This window comes from Panthera tigris, chromosome A2 (assembly GCF_018350195.1).
Source record: "Panthera tigris isolate Pti1 chromosome A2, P.tigris_Pti1_mat1.1, whole genome shotgun sequence".
Taxonomy (NCBI): Eukaryota; Metazoa; Chordata; class Mammalia; order Carnivora; family Felidae; genus Panthera; species Panthera tigris.
This window is the reverse complement of record NC_056661.1, coordinates 74,357,307-74,375,357: the sequence shown is the minus strand read 5'-3', so window position 1 is coordinate 74,375,357 and position 18,051 is coordinate 74,357,307. Positions and strand designations below refer to the sequence as shown.

The window sequence follows — 18,051 nt, the reverse complement described above, 5'->3', positions numbered from 1 at the left end:
AATTTGCTCATTGCTTCCAAGAAAGCACTCCTAACTAGTAAGCCTTAACATTAATATACTTCAAGGAAAGTGGAAGCTATTAAAGAGAAAGTAACTACAATGATTTTTAACGGCATTATATGGGTACGAATACCATGTGGATATTTCAAAGGTTTTTGAGATCCTCTAAGAATTTTGAAGTCAGATGTCATATACTGTGGAAGCATGGAGACAACCATTACTCAGGGGAATATGGCCTGATCTATGTTATGTTAAAGGCAGTTTTCTTAGCAACCTGAGCACTTTTATAGGAGAAGCGAGGCCTATTTTAATTTTACTCTGGGAGTTAAGCAGTGAACTTTATCACTTAAGTCTGAATTAACAAAGTTATATGTAGAAATAACCTCTAAAAACCACATATGTGGTTAAAACATTAACACCTGAATATTCTTTTAAGTGTTCTGAAATCGCAAAATCCACATCTAAAATAAAGTACAAAAGAACAGTCATAGATGGGGTAACACAGAATCCTCTCTACCTACATTTTTATGTAATTGTATAAGAATATACAGTTGTAGGCATGATCCATTCATATAAAAAATCTCTGAACAGGAAACAACTTAAATTTACTGGTATTTAGAACTGAGAAGAAAGGGTTGTTTCAACAGACAAAGGATAATGTGAGTTTTGCTCAAGGTCAAAGATACAGACAAGTGTATAGGTATTTCTGTGTGTGTGTGTGTGTGTGTGTGCGCGCGCGTGTGCGTGTGATGGAGGTATAACTCACATAGACTAATGAGCACAAACCTCAAATACATAGTTCAGTGATTTTTACCTGTGTGTAAATACCTGTGTGTGTGTGTGTGTGTGTGTGTGTGTGTGTATGTGTGTGTGTATATGGAAAACTATCATGATAGAGATTATCATCAGTATTCCAGAAGATTCTCCTGTGCTCTCTCCCAGGTCAAATAATATTTGACTTCTAGCACCACAGTTTAATTTCACCTTTTCTTGACCATCACGTAAAAGGAATCCTACAACACGTACACATTTGTGTCTGGTTTCTTTGGCCAAACATTAAATCTGTGCAATTCACGTATGTTGTTACATGTATAGACAGTTTATTCTTTCCGAGTGCTCCGAATCTACCACAATTTACTTATCCATTCTACCACCAATGAATATCTGGGTTGTTTCTAGTTTGGAGTTATTATGAATTGAGCTACTCTAACACTCTTCTATATACATTTTGTGTGTGCATGTGTGTGTGCGTGCGTGTGTGTGTGTGTTCGTGTACATAAACACAGCATTCAGTTGTCATGAATATATATCTGCAAGTGGAAATGCAGAGAAATCCCTTTCTTCAACATGCAGAATGATTTATTTCATTATTTTCTTTTACATCATATGTATTTAAAGTAAAGTTAGACATCTAGAGCAATTATTCCATCCCAGCTCAAACAGCACAATCACTCGGGAAACTTTGTTAAGAGATCCTTCCGTGCCCCCACCCCCCTGCCAAACAAAACTACTGCAATCAAAACCAAAAATGCATTGAATGGGGTAAAGAGATCTTTCTGGAGAAAATAAATGTTATGCAAACGTGAGGTATTATTTTCTCTAACTTTAATTTGTTTAAATTATTCTCACTTAGAACTGAAAACTAAAGTCAGGAGTGTTTATTCATTAATTTTTAAAAATATTTGTTCACTCTCACTGCATTTCTAATGAAGAATGAAGTTTCGGATTAAAACAGCAATCATTACATTCGAAGAAAACCGGCAAATTCAAGGCATCATAGTATTTACTGAAAGAATCCTTTTTTAAAAGGAGTGACACAGGGGCGCCTGGGTGTCTCAGTCAATTGAGTGTCCAACTCTTGCTTTCAGCTCAGGTCATGATCTCAGGATTCATGGGTTCTTCACTGACAGCACAGAGCCTGTTTGGGATTATCTCTCTCAATCTGTCTTCTCTCTCTCTCTCTCTCTCTTTCTCTCTCTCAATTCCTCCCCTGCTCAGGTACACACACATATTCTCTCTCTCAAAATAAATAAACTTAAAAAAAAAAAAAGTGATACAGAGACCCACAAAGCAATCACATCATCAGAAACAGAAAAATAAAATACTAGAAGGAAAAACTCAGATGAAAAGCTGTACATTAAGGCTCCTTTCAAAAAAGGACAATAGGAAACTTGTCACCTGAAAGTCATATGCCTAATATGGTAATGATCATGAAGAAGCCGGGGTCTCATGAAAAACCTTAATACAGAATATTATCAAATTCTTTGGGAAGGTAAACAAAATACCACCAAACCATCTTTCTCTCCTTGCCAAAAAAAAAAAAAAAAAAAAAAAAAAAAAGGGAGGGGGGCAGGCAAGGTTCCAGAAAACATTTTTCGAAGATGTCATATGGGAAAATATTAAAAAAAAAAAAAAAAAAAAAAAAAAAAAGCTGTGGGCAAATTTAGAGATGACACCATAAATTACCTGAAAAAGGATACGTGATATACCGGATACAACTGACAGGAGAGAAGAGGTAGTGAAGGTTTATACTGAGTAGACACAGGACTGAATGAATGAATGAATGAATGAGTGAACAAACACATGAATGAACTCCTACAGTATTTTTCTTGGTTTCTCTTTTGGCAACTGAACCAGCAGGTATGCCCATAATCCTCAGCAATCAAGCACTGCAATTTTTTAAGTGTATTTATTTGAGACAGAGAGAAAGAGAATGGGGGAGGGGCAGAGAGAGAGAGAGAGAGAGAGAGAGAGAGAGAATCCCAAGCTCCTCCACTGACAGACAGAGCCCAATGAGGGGCCCGAATCCACGAACTGGGAGATCATGACCTACCTGAGCCCAAATGGAGTCGGACACACTTAACTGACCTCGCCAGCCAGGCGCCCCAAGCACTGCAATTTCTATACAATACTTAACAGAGACTGATTTAGAAGCACAGTGTCAGATAATCAAACTGGAGCAGGAGGTTCAAGAGACCAGAAAGGTGGAATTTTTTTGTTGTTGTTTGTTTTGTTTGTGTTCGTTTTTGTTTTATAGGTGAGGAGATACAGGTAACACGACGAAAAAGAGCTCTCCCCAGCACCAACTACATACATATTTTAATGGAGGGCAACTGAAAAAACAGATGCTTAAGTCACCAAGATGGGTGTCCAAGAGGTATAGGGAGGATCAAAAGTATATTTCTCTGGTCTGAAAGATGCTGAAGAAAAACCAGAACCCACAATTTGCCTGATATGTTAGTATGATTAGTGCACACAAGTCCCTTTCGTGGACTGTTCCAAAAGAATCCATCAACATTCAGTGGTTCAGTCTCTTTTAAATAAAACAAAGGAACCTATTCCTTTCAGACACAATGTGCCCAAATCAGAAACTGTGGTCTCCTTTGTAAACTACACCAATCCCTTACAATCGATCTTTCAACAGGTGCTGATGCACTCTTTGAAAAAGTAGTATCTGCCCTTTAAAACGAGCACCCCGTTCACCCCAAGTGTTCACATTCACAGTAGCATGGACGCTCTTGAAGCTTTCAAGGTATATCTTAAACACCAAAATCCAACTTCAGATTCAACATTTCCTTCATCCTCAATGATTCCGAATCAAAATTAATAAATTAAAAAGCTTCGCTCTTCACTTTCAATCCATATAATCCCCTAAGGGACCAAGCATGAAAACATTCACATAAAATACTAGCTTTATGTATCTAGGAGAGATAACCTGAACCAGCAAGGTGACCGATCAATCTTCAGTTACATCTGGCATCTAGAGAAGATGGTGGGGCATATGCTTACCACCGACCAAATGAGACGGCTTTACACTTTAAGGATTCTACAACCTCCCCCGATATGTAAATTAAGATCAGTATTCACTAATAAAAGACTTTTTTTTTTTAAATAACAACTCGCCTAGATATTCCACATTGTTCTAATTTAAAATGCACAGAGAAATATTTTGAATACCATTCAAAGCCAAAGGGATGAGTATCATCAACTCAAGAATTACAATTCAATGGATTTATAAAAATTAATTTTTAAATGGAGTTTATATACAAAAGATACTCAGCCAAAACATAAAATGTATGTATATATATAGACCTCTTTCCTTTTATGTTCACCGTTATAATTTTTAGCATACTGTAAAATTCAGAGTTACATTTAAGCACTCTGATTTAATTGATAGAGACCCTTTCTTTATACTATTACACTGCTAAAATTAATAATGTAAAGCATAAAATTTCAGCATGAAGTTTAGCTCATACATTATTTTACACCGTATACTTACTACATCAAACTTCTGAGTGATGTTCCCCTGGACATCAAGTAAATAAACCTTGCCATAATGTGTGCCCAGTGCCAAAAACTGCAAGAAGAACAGAGGGGGGAGTTTATTAGCGAGCCCACCAACGCACATTTAGCAATCAAACCAATTTCAAAGTCGACACTCTGAATGCGTAAGTGATCTCTGCAGTGCCTCGGAAGATGTGCATGCATTGGAGGAGGCTTGTTTCCAGCTTCAGGGAAAGAAGAGAGCAGGGCTGACTGCCGTAGGAGTGCACGCTGGCTGTCAGAATGACTCATGACGACCCTCATCTACTGACGACTAATGGTTTGTCTGCGGTCTGTACACAATGCCTGACGGACTGGGGCAGCAAATTCACATGCAGCTGGGAAAGCACGAACAACCTACAGTTGAGCTCAAAGTCAAAAGGAAATGATGAAACCCCCCTTAATTTATGGCAAATGTGTAAATCTGTGCTATCATGTGGGTTTAACAAACATATATGTACATGCACACAAACAACAGAGTACTGTTTTTTAGGAAGCAAAATCTGAGTCCTGTTGGGGGATGAAAAGCTCAGAAGCATTTACATCATCAGTTAGCATTAGACGCTCTCTAAAAGTTAGTGGGTAACACTGACTACAGAGGTTTATATCCCAATGCAAAAAAGAATCCTTTCCCGTCACAAAATAACTGATGAGCTACGTATTCAGTTTATGGTAGGAACAAGTTCTGGACTCCCACCGTTCCTTTAATTCTTTGAACCAACCCTAAACAAACCTGAAGAAAGTTGAGAACTACCTGAAATAGAACAGGAGATTTTTTTCTTCCATTTTACTCCTTTCCCCATTACTCAAATGTTCCGAATTCTAGGTCTTTCATTGCATGTGAGCATGCTTCGTTGCAACCTATAATGAAATGCTGAAATTTACAGTCACTACTAAGCGTTTTAGCCAAGCAGCACAATGTTTATAAGAATAACCTTACAGGAAGTCAAGGTTTAAAAGGATTTTATCAAAATGGAATTGCTGAAAATGAAATTTCATTTAAAATATGAAGCTACATTAAAGAGAAGTCACAAAAAGGGAGAGAAGGGGCTCATTAGAAATTCATCCCCTGCAATGCCTTTCACTCCTGCAAGGTTGCCTTTTTTCAGAAAGAAAAAAGTCCCCCGGGTAAAAAAATCAATACTGGTTAATAAAACATCAGGTGTGCAGACATAACTAGGTATGACGATTTGGCCGCACAGGCCTGCCTGAATGCACCAGGTGCCGTGCCGATTATTCATCCAGGGCAGACAGCCAGCCTGGTGTAAGTGGATGCCCGGGCCCTGCAAACGAAGGGGCAAGAGGTAATTCTAGGGGGAAATTAGTCTGAATATTTAAACCAAACCGGGACGTTGCCTCCAAAGCAAAAGAACATTCTAATCAGAAACAGAGGACTCAGATGGCTCAGATGCTTGTAATTTTTTCTCCACAGTGACACTCGGACAGTATTTGAGTAGAAAAAAACCCACATACTACTAGCTAAAAACAAATACTCCGCTTCATTCCGCAGCGGTCTATGGTGAAACAATGAGTCTTAAAAGCTCACTGGGCCCCAAGTACTGGACGGTATTGATTCTCCTCATAAATACTGTATTTAGTTTGTTAGAAAACTAAGGGGGCTTGGATCCTTAAACTGCTTTAACACTGGATGATTCTGCAACACCTCTGTGGAGGCCATTCTTGAACTTCCAATTATACTTGATTTTATCAAAAGTTTTAAAGGTTCTATACAGAGCACCCAAATATTAATTCCTTCCCTTTTTCTTTCTTTCAAAATTGCTAGTTTCATTCACTTAATATTTCAGATAGAAAGAAAACGTAATTATTTTGATTTTCCTGTTTCAACCTGAAACCATAATTACTTTAGAACACTTCTGAACACAAATGCAGCAGTTTCTAGGACAAGCTACCTTTTGTTTACTAAAACATTTCATCACTTGGATTAGATCAATTGTTGCTGCTGCCTTTTAGAAATAAATACGTGCCCTTAAAAAAAAAAAAAAAAAAGCCCGATAAGACAAGTGTATAGGTCTTAGACAATCTAACTACTGAGACTATTGAGGAGTCACACTTTCCCTTACACGTTTCAGACTATTCAAAATACAACAAAAATGCAATCTGGCCACAAATCACAAAGGTAAATAGAAACCCTTTAAATGTGATTCTTCCCAGGGGCACCTGGGTGGCTCAGGTCACAATCTCGCGGTTCACAAGTTCAAGCCCCACGTCAGGCTCTGTGCTGACAGCTCAGAGCCTGGAGCCTGCTTTGGATTCTGTGTCTGCCTCTCTCTCTGCCCATGTCTGCAGAATCATGTGATTCTTTCCAGCCATTAAAAGCCTTGAGCTGTTGTAACCATTGCATTTTTAACCTGGGAACACTTAAAATCCAGGATGGGCAAAGGATAAGCATAATTTAATTAGTCCCTTCCATATTTAATTATAGAAACTTGACTCCTTTTATAAACTAGCAGAATGGGCATCCAATCCTTCTGACCCATCCCATACCCTGGAATAACTGCTTAACTGCTTTTAGTCTGAATGAGTGGACTTTGTGGAAGCAGAAGAAAAGCATAAGCAGTCCTTCAGACCCCACGAAGGAAACAAGAAGGAGCCCGTTTCATACGTGATCAGCTGTATAAAATCATCTATGTTTCACATACCATTTTATAGTATTCAAAATATTAGAGCAGGGAGTGCCTTTAACTCGACATGAGAAAAGCAGCCCCGGGAGTTGATAGGCCCTCCCTGGAAACAGTCAATCACTGGCACACCTAAGGCTAGAATTAAGAGCCAAGATACTCTCAACTGGATCAGAGGCTTCATAAATAGAAACATGGGCATCATGTTAAGAGTGCATGTTCTAAAAGTCAGTACTGAGTACAGTTCCCACTGTCAGAAGGCTCCTTGACCAACCTGGTTAATTATGGTGTTAAAGTGTGGTCTCTGGGCAGGCAAACTGTGCTCCCCACTTCATCCAGAGGTTCATTCAACAGACAAAAAACACCTATATACGCTTCGATAATAAGCAGGTGTAACTTCAAAGGTGATGGTATAATGAAGGAGATAGATTGAAAGGGCTGATTAATTAAATTTAAAGAGTATGCCTAAAATGGGAGCATCTCTAAGACCCTCTGGAACACAGCAGGTGTCAGCTCGCTGAGCTTTGAAGGAGGAGTTAGACTGTACACCCTGAGGCTGATGGGACAGAACGCGGTAAAGATCATTTTAGGCAGAGTGACTACAACTTGCTCAAAGGCATGGAGTCCTACAAAAAGCAGGACAAAGTCGGGGCACTGGGTGGCTCAGTCGTTTAAGTGTTCATCTCTTGATCTTGGTTCAGGTCATGATCTCACAGTTCGTGTATTCGAGTGCCATGTTGGGCTCTGCACTGATGGTGTGGAGCCTGCTTGGGATTCTGTTTCCTTTTCTCTGCTCCTCTCCTCACATTCTCTCTCTTTCTAAATAAATAAGCTTTGGAAAAAAAAAAAAAAAAAAGGGCAGGACAAAGTCAAGAAATGACAAATAGTTTTACATGGTGGGGGCATCCAGTTTGCGTCCAAGGAAGAGACAGGTAATAAGGCTGGAAAGGTTGGCTAACAGAAAGCATCTGAATATTTATGGAGATGAAAGACAGGTGAGGAAAAGGGTGTGGGAGAATGTTTCCACATCAGGAAACCACTAAAGAATTCTACAGAGGATTACATGATCAGACTTGAATTTCTGGAAGATTTTTTTTTTTTTAAGTGTTTATTTTTGAGAGAGGGAGAGACAGAGCATGAGCAGGGGAGGGGCAGAGGGAGACAGAATCTGGAGCAGGCTCCAGGCTCTGAGCTGTCAGCACAGAGCCCGGCGCAGGGCTCGAACTCATGAGCCGTGAGATCATGATGCGAGCCGAAGTCGGATGCTTAACTGACTGGGTCACCCAGGCACCCCTGGAAGATTGCTTTTAGTAGAAAGAAGTGCTGTGGATTTGCGAAGCAACATGTGCATAAGTTCCAAAGAGAAGAGACAAATGCCTACACCGACAGACTCGAGCAGGTGGGATGGGGGTAGCATCCGGGCAGAACAGAGGGTGTGAGTAAAAACAGCCACACGCTGCTACCAGAATACCACCCATACAGCAGAAAGGGGTAAGACATAAAGCCAGTTACACGAGAGGGCAGAATCTTAGGGGGCCTCACGTGCCACACATGAAGGAGCTGAGACTTTACGTAGCAGATGGTGAAAATCACCCAAGGGTTTTAAACCTGTATTTTCAACAGACGATCTGGCAACCAGGCAGCAGAGGGGTTTAAACTAGAAAAGGGAAGGGTGCCTGGGTGGCTCAGTTGGTTAAGCGTCCGACTTCGGCTCAGGTCATGATCTCACAGTTCATGGGTTCAAGCCCTGCATCAGGCTCCGTGCTGACAGCTCAGAGCCTGGAGCCTGCTTCGGATTCTGTGTCTCCCTCTCTCTCTGCCCCTCCCCCACTTGCGCTCTGTCTCCCTCTGTCTCAAAAATAAATAAACATAAAAAAAAAAAAAAGTTAAACTAGAAAAGGGAGTGGTCTGGGAGCACAGGCAGGGGAAGGGAGAAAATCACCAGGACTTAGGAATGACTGGGTGGATGCAGAGGAAGAGCCAGCTTTGGCTTAGGTGACAAAAGGGACTGTGGTGCTGCCAAATGGGACAGAGAACAAAAACCAGATGTGAGATTACAGAGGGAGCAGAAGGGGCGCTCATGATGGGGGAGCCGAGCTTCTGGCAAAAATGGAACAAAAGGTGGAACTGTTAATGAGGCACCTGGATAAACGGGCACGCTATTCTGGGGAGGTGTCCCTGGGGGGCAGTCATGGAAACTGAAATTTAAGATCAAGAAAAAGGCCCGCAAGAAGGATGGCAAGGCCAGTCTTCAGCGAGCGAAGCAAGGTGACGAGCAGGCTGGGATGTGGTCGCCATGCCAGACTGGAAGATGGCAACAATGAGAAGGGGTACATGGTGGGACAGCCACAACAAGAGGTGCCCCGAGGGAGGCGGTTTCTGGTTAAAGCAAGAGAGAACAAGCATTCTATGAACAGCGGGATGAAACCTGAAGTAAAAAGGAAGGTAGGGGGAGCCTGGGTGGCTCAGTCGGCTGAGTGTCTGACTTCTGCTCAGGTCATGATCTCACAGTTCGGGAGTTTGAACCCCACACTGGGCTCTCGGCTATGGGTGCAGAGCCCACTTCAGATCCTCTGTCCCCCGCCGCCCCCGCCCCTCCCCTGCTTCTGAGCTTTCTCTCTCAAAAAGAAAAAAACATTAAAAACACAAGGAAGGGTAGAGGGAAGGAGGAGGATGAAGAAACACTACAGGTGATTCAGGATGAAGCCAGGGGATGGATCAGAGTTGGGGAGACTGCCTCACTTGTGGAGGCCCACAGGGGAGAAGAGGACAGTGGCTCAAACCGCCAGGCCTCCAATACTCCCCCCTCAGAACACATTTTGTTTTGGTCCAAGAAGAGGCAAAGGGTGCTGGTGGGGGACTCACAAAGCTGGTGGGGGTTTTGTTATGGCAGAGCCCCAGATGTGGAACGTATTAACCCATAAAATATGTAAGTAATCATTTGGGGCCGCTGTAATGATTCCTAACACCTCCAATGCAACATCTCCTCCCATCATGAAAGCACTGTTACATGATTTCCAGTCTGAACACTTCCCAACTCTACTACTAACAGTTTGAAGAATTTAAAGCGATAGAGCTGCCGAGAACTACTTGCTAGAAATCTTTCACATCTATCTAAATTCTACTTGATACACCCTTGCAATGTGTTCTCTGTGTGTGTGTGTGTGTGTGTGTGTGTGTGTGTGTGTGTGTGCGCGCGCACGCGCATGTGTGTACATACGTATCAGGTTTTTGGTTGTCGTTCTCATTCTTCTGTTGGAGAGGAAGAAGAGTGGGAGGGAGATACAATTACTGGAAAAAGCCACCACCAAAATCATTAGGAGTCGAGAGGAGACACAAACTTAACAACAGAAAGGACTTCGAGAAAAATCCTCTGCAAGGGCTACCTTACCTTGTCATGGACAGTCATGCAGCCAGCCGCGTCCTTCTGAAGGATTTCAGTTACCCCATTGGAAAGCCTTTCATACTTCAGTTTGGGTTCCTCCTCACTTTCTTCTTCCTACACAAAAAACAGAAAATGACAGCCATCACAGATTTGAAATAGACTCGAAACACATTATTCTTAAGGGGGAACAGAGATGGCTTCCTCCATGATCGTCAATAACTACAACTATAGGTAAAGGTTAAGATCTTAATGTTTTGGGGTGCCCCAGTGGCTCAGTCAGTTGAGTGTCTGACTCTTGATCTCGGCTCAGGTCATGATCTCACAGTTTGCAAGTTCAAGCCCCGCACTGGGCTCTGCACTGAAGCACAGAGCATGCTTGGGATTCTGTCTCGCCTTCTCTACCCCTCACCTGCTTGTGCTCTCTAGCTCTCAAAAAAATTAATTAAAATTAAAAAAAAAAATAGAGCTTCAGGTTTCCATTTTTCCAATTGGGTACATCAACTGTTACAACTTCACAAGTAGAATACATTCAAAAGTTGAGGACAGCAGTATACATACTTACCGTCGACAGTAATCAACCTTGGCATATTAAATATAAAACTATCTACCCAGGGACACCTGGGGGGCTCAGACAGTTAAGCATCCAACTCTTGGTTTCAGCTTAGGTCATGATCTTATGATTTTGTGACTTTGAGCCTTGCATAGGGCTCTGAGCTGACAGTGCTGAACCTGCTTGGGATTCTCTCTCCCCTCACTCCCTGCCCTTTCCCCACTCACACAGTCTCTCTCTCTCTCAAAATAAATACCTAAACTTAAAAAAAAAAAAAAAAAACAAAACAAAACAAAAAAAAAAAAAAAACGGGCGCCTGGATGGCTCAGTTGGTTAAGTGTCCGACTTTGGCTCAGGTCACGATCTCACAGCCCATGGGTTCGAGCCCCACGTCAGGCTCTGTGCTGACAGCTCAGAGCCTGGAGCCTGTTTTGGATTCTGTGTCTCCCTCTCTCTGACCCTCCCCCGTTCATGCTCTGTCTCTCTCTGTCTCAAAAATAAATAAAAGCAAATAAATAAATAAATACAAAAACTGTATGTCCATATATGCCAATAAAAGATGTGTGGGCAAAATACTGGTCACTTTGACATCATGGACAAAAAACACAGCAGTGAGACAGGAATACAATAAACCTCTAAAGATGTGGATTTTGTATTTCAAGACCATAAATACTTTTGCTGGATTTGAGAATATCTTATTTTAGTTAGAAAAATATAATTACAAAAAAAAAAAAATCAAAGAAAGGAAATTGGAAATTTTATGTACAAAATGTATTCATACATCAAAAAATATTTTAATTATAAAAACTGATAACCCATGATCATTTGTTTATGTTAGAAAATGTACCATTTACTTTCATCTGAATAAACCTAATGCATTAAAAATTTTTTTTACATGTGTTAAAAATTTCTTAGTTGTTTTGTATGTATTATTACTCACTTTCTATGTTCAACCTAACTATTGATACAACAACAAAAGATATCCTTAATCCTCACAGTTATGGAACAAAGTTAGGAATCTATGTGGCCTATAATGGTTCTGAATTAAATCAAGGAGAATTATGAAAAATTATTATGAGGACTCAGGAAAAGATGTTATTTTACTGTATCAACATGTAATGACAAACTATAAAATGTGCATGTACCAATAAGTGTGACAGGATAAAGCTGGCCAAAACAGAAGCTCATGAAAACAACCTACTCACTGACATTCCCTTCAAAAGTACTGTAATTGTATAGTCCTCACTTTCCCGCTAACATTCAGATAGCTTCAGGCACACCAATGCTCCCACCTCTAAGCCTCTAGAAAAGCTGAATGAAATACATAGCACAAGTCTAAGGCATCAATTAAAGGGCTGCTGAAGCAACCTGAACTAGAAGGGCCAAGATTCCAAGATGGTGGAGAAACCACAGAACGGTGAGCTAGCAATCTCCAGCCATTTACTGATTCTGGGTATAGGACAAGAGGCTGAGAACCCAAGCTCTGCCTCAGAAGATGGCCACCGCTGAGGGTAGGAAAAGCCGCAAATCTTCTGGCACTTGTAGGACTCAAGTAACAAAACAGGAAACTTGAGGGGCTAAGATCCCAATGGAGGAGAGGGGCAGAGAAGTAAGCCTGTTACACAGCCAATTTTCCCCATGAGACAATTGCCAATTTCCAAAGCTACATGGGGCATGAGGTTAAAAAGCTAAACACAAAGCCTCAGAAATACAAAACAGCTGCCTTGATGTGCTTAGAAGATAAGAATTAGAGTCCAGGAATTACCAACAAATGAGGTCCTGATGAACACCACACGTTACTTGGATCCCCAGGTACCCAGGGGACATGAAAAAGTAGCTTACCCAAACTTCAGTGTGTCTCTGACTCAGTTCAACCCCTGACTGGATTAAGGTATGTAACCCCCAACCTATCTGTCCAGTAAAGGACAAGGGGACTCCTGGGAAAAAGAAAACTTCTCTTTGGAGTATAAAAGTACTGGGGCCTCTACCATTTTCACTCACAATAATGAGAAGAGCAAAATCAATTAAAAAAAAAAAAATGACAAGGTATGCCACAAGATAGGACCCAGTGACTAAAACTCAAAGAGGAGAAAAGACCATAAAAGTAGACCCACAGGTGACCTGGAATCATCAAAAAGGGCTTTACTGTAACTATGATTAGTACGGTCAATAAAAGAAGATGGAGAAGACAGATGAAAGAGATATAAATTTTCAACAGGGAATTATAATCTGTAAAAAAGAATCAAGTAGAAATTTTAAAACTGAAACTAAGAATGCAACAGATGGCTTACCAGAAGGTTAGCAAAGCTAAGGAAAGGCTTAATGAAGTGTAAAACAGGTCAAATAGATCTCCAAAGGGAAGCCAGAGTAGAAAAATGGATGAAAAATACAGAAAAAGGATAGGAGATATGTGGAGCACAGTGAAAAGGGCTAACACTTTTAATTACAGTCGCAGAAGAATAAGGAAAATGAGCCTGGGGTTGGGGGAGAACAGGAGAGAACTGAGAATTTCCTGAAACTGACAGACATCAACCCACAAATTCAAGAAGTTCTGTAATCCCAAGCAAGATAAATATGAAGAAAATCACACCTAGGCACGTCCTAGTAAAAAGAAAAAGTAAGTAAAAGGAAAATGATTGTGGTGGGCCTGTTGAAGATTATGACGCACCAGGCAGAGGTGCAAACTCAAATGGCAAGAGTGGTCTTTACCTCTAGGTCACAGAAGCACATCGTCACCGGGGGAAAGGGTGACATTCATATAACAGAACGTCATATAACAGACTTAACATCAGATATCTCACTTCATCTTGACTTAAAAAAACACTCAAGAGTTAAGAATAATTATTCCATTTTACAGATTTTCAGCATAAAATTATGATCATAGATTTTAATTTCATCAAGGCACATACGCAGAGCCAAAATTCAGAGTTATGAATGCCCTAAAGTCAATGACTTGTATAGTACACTACCTAATCTCCTATCAAATGCTACAAATCATAACAGAAGCCTCCACAACCTCTATGCCTACAAATAACTATGAACTATGTGATCAACAGGAAACGTTTAAAAGTGTTTAGTAGCTGCATTAGTCCTCTATTGCTGCCTAACACATTATGCAAAAATGTACTGATTTAAGACACATTATTATTATTATATATGTATATATAATATATATAATATTATTATTTAAGACACATTTAATACACATTATTTTAACTATTTAAATATTAATTTAGGGGCTCCTGGGTGGCTCAGTTGGTTGAGCATCCAACTCTTGATTTCAGCTCAAGTCATGGTCCTGGGGTCATGGGATCGAGCCCAGCATTGGGCTCTGTGCTGAGCACAGAGCCTACTTGGGATTCTCTCCCTCCCTTCCTTCCTTCCTCTCTGTGTCTGTCTGTCCGTCTGTCTGTCTGTCTGTCTCTCTCTCTCTCTCTCTCTCTCTCCCCTACCCCTTCACATGCTCGCTCTCAAAATTAAAAAATTTTTTAAATATTTAATATTTCTGTGGGTAAGCAATACAGGACTGGCTTAGCTGGGTGGTTCAGACTTAAGGTCTCTCGTGGGGTCGCAGGCCAAGATGTCAGCTGAGGCTGCAATCATCTGAAGGCAGGACTGGGGTTAGAGCATCTGCTTCCACAATGGCTCACTCAGTTGTCAAGTCGATGCTGGTTGCTGGCAGGAGGCTTTGGTTCCTCACTTCATGGACCTCTCCTTAATGCTGCCTGAGTGTCCTCAGGACATGGAAAGGGACTTCTCCCACAGTGAGTGATCCAAGAGAAAGCAGTTATATATGACCTAGCCTAAGAGGCACACTCCTGCAATATTCCATTTATCATACAGGTCAGCCACAATTCAGTTTTGGGGGGGAGGTCACAAGGGCAGGAATAACAGGTGAGGATCATCAGGGGGCTATTGTGCAGGCTAGCTACAGAAGTAATGACATTTTAAAAGCAAAAAATCTGGTTTAAGAAAAAAAAAAAAATCAGTATTCCATGTCTCTGATGAGCTATCAAATATTCTTCCCCAAGTATATACAAGCTATTAGTTATTTAGTTAAGTGTGAAAAATCAAAGATGATGTACCCACTACTAACTTTGTAAGAATAACTTTAAGAATAGTGACAAAAGGAAGTATAATACATATGGTTATCTAAAAGATCCATACTTCTTTAAAAAGGTAACTGACAGGGAATGCCTAGATGGTTAATTCAATTGAGCATCTGTCTCCTGATTGCAGCTTGGGTCATGATCTCAGGGTTGTGGGACTGCACCTTGCATCAGGCTCTGCACTAAATATGGAGCCTACTTAAGATTCTCTCTCTGTCTCCCCCCACCACTCTCCCCCTCCCTCCCTCCACCCTTCTCCCCCACTTGCATGCTCTAAAAAGTAAAAATAAAAAGATAACTGATGAAAGTCAACCCAAGGAGCTGTCGTATGTTAGAAGTGACCTGTTGTTAAAATAACAAATTAACCAAGTCTAAGAAAACCTATAAAAAGGAAAATTACAAAAAGCACCAAAAGAAAGATTTCTACTTATGTACCTACAGGCAAGAAACAGAAATCCTTACAAAGTTAACATTAAATGTGGCAAAGATGATGTGTGCCTTCTGGAGGAAATGTGTTAAATACAAATTGAACCCTGAATGCTAGTCTTTATAATAAGATGCCACATGTTGCTGAAGTCTGGACATCAAATGTGCATCCAATGTGAAAAGTTAATTCTAGCCTCTTCACTATTTTGCATAAAAGCAGTCATCCACGGGCCATTAGATAAAGTTACTGTAAATAAGGTTTGCCTGTCTTATTTATAAGTGAAAACTAAATAATTTCTCTCACATAAATATACAAAAATAAATACTTTCACAACACAGCTCACTGAAGCATTCGTGCTAGGCTTCAAAAACCATAAATAAAATGAAAACTCCAATATTAGGCACTTGATGTAGCACTGCACGCTTTCTGACAGGTATCTTTTATGTTAAAAATTCACCTCTAGCCTGCTTTTTAACTTAAGTTGTTTTTTTTTTCTGCATGCCGTAAACAAAGAAAATGGAAAGTGACTCAAAAATACAATTCACGGAGGTTATTCTGCTGCAGACTATAGATCACATTTTAAATATATGTATTTTTTTTTAAATCAAGCAGATTTAATATAGTGTCACCTTTAAAAAATTTTAAGAGGAAAAAAAAAAAAGACTTTTGTGCAGTTTTAATTTCCATGGAAAACAACCCAGTGCTAATAAAAGGCAAATCAATAATTTTTGTTAAATTTTAATAATCTTGCAAACCTACAAATAAAACCATCAACAGTCGAGTGGAGATGACAGTTAAGTGCGTTTCTATGACAACCTAGTGGAATAGTAGAAGTCCTGGCTTGCAGCAAAGCGAAGATATGAAAAGAGTGACATTTACCCATACAAGAAAAATTTGCAGCTTTCCTTTCACAAGAATCAATTCCTCAGCTAACACGGATTTTCACTAAGTGTATAGCACTTTTAATTAAAAGTCCTTTAAACCACCCTATAGGATTCTAAAACAGTATCTGAAAAACAAATTTCATATCATAATCCTATCATATCCCAATCTGATATCCCAATCATATCACTCCTACGGAGTTGAAACTTAAAAGCAAAAGAATGGCTTTTGCGGATAACCAATTAAGGCAATTAAAGATTTCCACCTGAGAAACTATTTGGGCATTTGTTCCTAACACTGTAGGGTAAATCTTCACAGCAGAAATCCTGTCACCTAACTTAGATGTGTATAGGCACAAGAAATACTGCACTTTTCACCTGATAACTTAAAATTCATGTACAAGAAAAGCTTTTTTGGTGTTTAGAACCAATTTTTCATCCTGTTTTAACTTTATCCAAGTCCTTCGCACATGGGTATATTTTATATATACCACTGCCCAGAGGACCAAGAATTTTACTTTGAAAAAATGTGCGTCACATGTATTCAGGCAGCAAACAAAGATCGCTGTATTTTTTATTGTTATTATTAATACAGAGCTTAAAATGTTATTTCTGGATACTATCTCTTTATGAAAATGCAGTGGGATTTTTTTTGTTCTGTCCCCCCCGCCCCCGAAATAAAATACTAGACATGCTGAAAGGGACAGGGGAGATATAACACCCAAGTTAAGCTAGTGGAAAATGCCAGCAGGTGAGCACTCCCTGACAAATCACAACCTCACTCTACAGAGATGGGCTTTGTCCCAGCCAGCTTCATCTAGGAGAAAGACCTCAGCTGAACATTCAGGGAAGGGAGTGTGACAGGGCGCCTGGGTGGCTCAGTCGGTTGAGCGTCTGACTTCAGCTCAGGCCATGATCTCGCAGTTTGTGGGTTCAAGCCCCGTGTCAGGCTCTGTGCTGGCAGCTCAGAGCCTGGATCCCGCTTTGAATTCCATGTCTCCCTTTCTCTCTATTCCTCCCCCACTCACACTCTGTCTCACTCTCTCTCAAAAATAAAAAATTAAAAAAAAATTAAAAAAAAAAAAGAAAGTGTGATAAGATGAACTGTTTACTTGGCCTCATGTCACCACTGCATCTGACAAGGGGCAAATCTTTTTAGGAAATAATCAATCAATGCTTTAAAGCTAGATACAATAAGGACACTGCCATCATCAAAAAAAAAATGCAGTTTGAACTTCTGCAGTAAAAAATCAAGTGTTAATAAAAAGCAAATGAATAATCATGGGTATGAAGGTATAAAAGAAAACCTAGAACATTCTCTCTAGAATTCTAATTAGCTTAAGGGGAACTGAAATATTCAAAACTGGTACTCACCCTTGTATGTTTGAAATCTATGTAATTGGTATTGTAAAATAGGTTTTAAAAAGCTATTGAAATCTAGTACCAGGACATCTGAATTTTAGAAAATCTATATTTTAAAAAATGTTCTTTCTTTACAAGTAATTCACTTTGAAAGAAGTCCCATGGTCTATTAAAATCTCTGTAATCACTACTTAATAGAGAAGGGAGAGGGAAAAGAGAAAAATAAAACAATTGTGCCAAATACAAATGAAAATTTTTAAGCATAATTCAAACTATACTTTAAGTCAATCAAAAGAAATAATTTAAGTTTCAAAAACATGAATTTTTTTAAAAGATAATTTATTTTGAAAGCGTGAGCAAGCAGGGGAGGGGCAG

At 39.9% G+C, this 18,051-nt stretch overlaps 1 protein-coding gene across 1 annotated transcript in view; it reads right to left on the bottom strand.

Annotated features, from left to right (window-relative positions):
* Positions 1–18,051, bottom strand: part of VPS41 (VPS41 subunit of HOPS complex) — a 185,954-nt gene that overhangs the window by 134,592 nt on the left and 33,311 nt on the right. Inside the window, exons 3-4 of the mRNA XM_007094790.3 lie at positions 10,354–10,461; positions 4,280–4,357 (exon numbers count right to left, since the gene is read on the bottom strand). Coding sequence (XP_007094852.1) covers positions 4,280–4,357; positions 10,354–10,461 — 186 coding nt within the window. The remainder of the gene's footprint in view (positions 1–4,279; positions 4,358–10,353; positions 10,462–18,051) is intronic.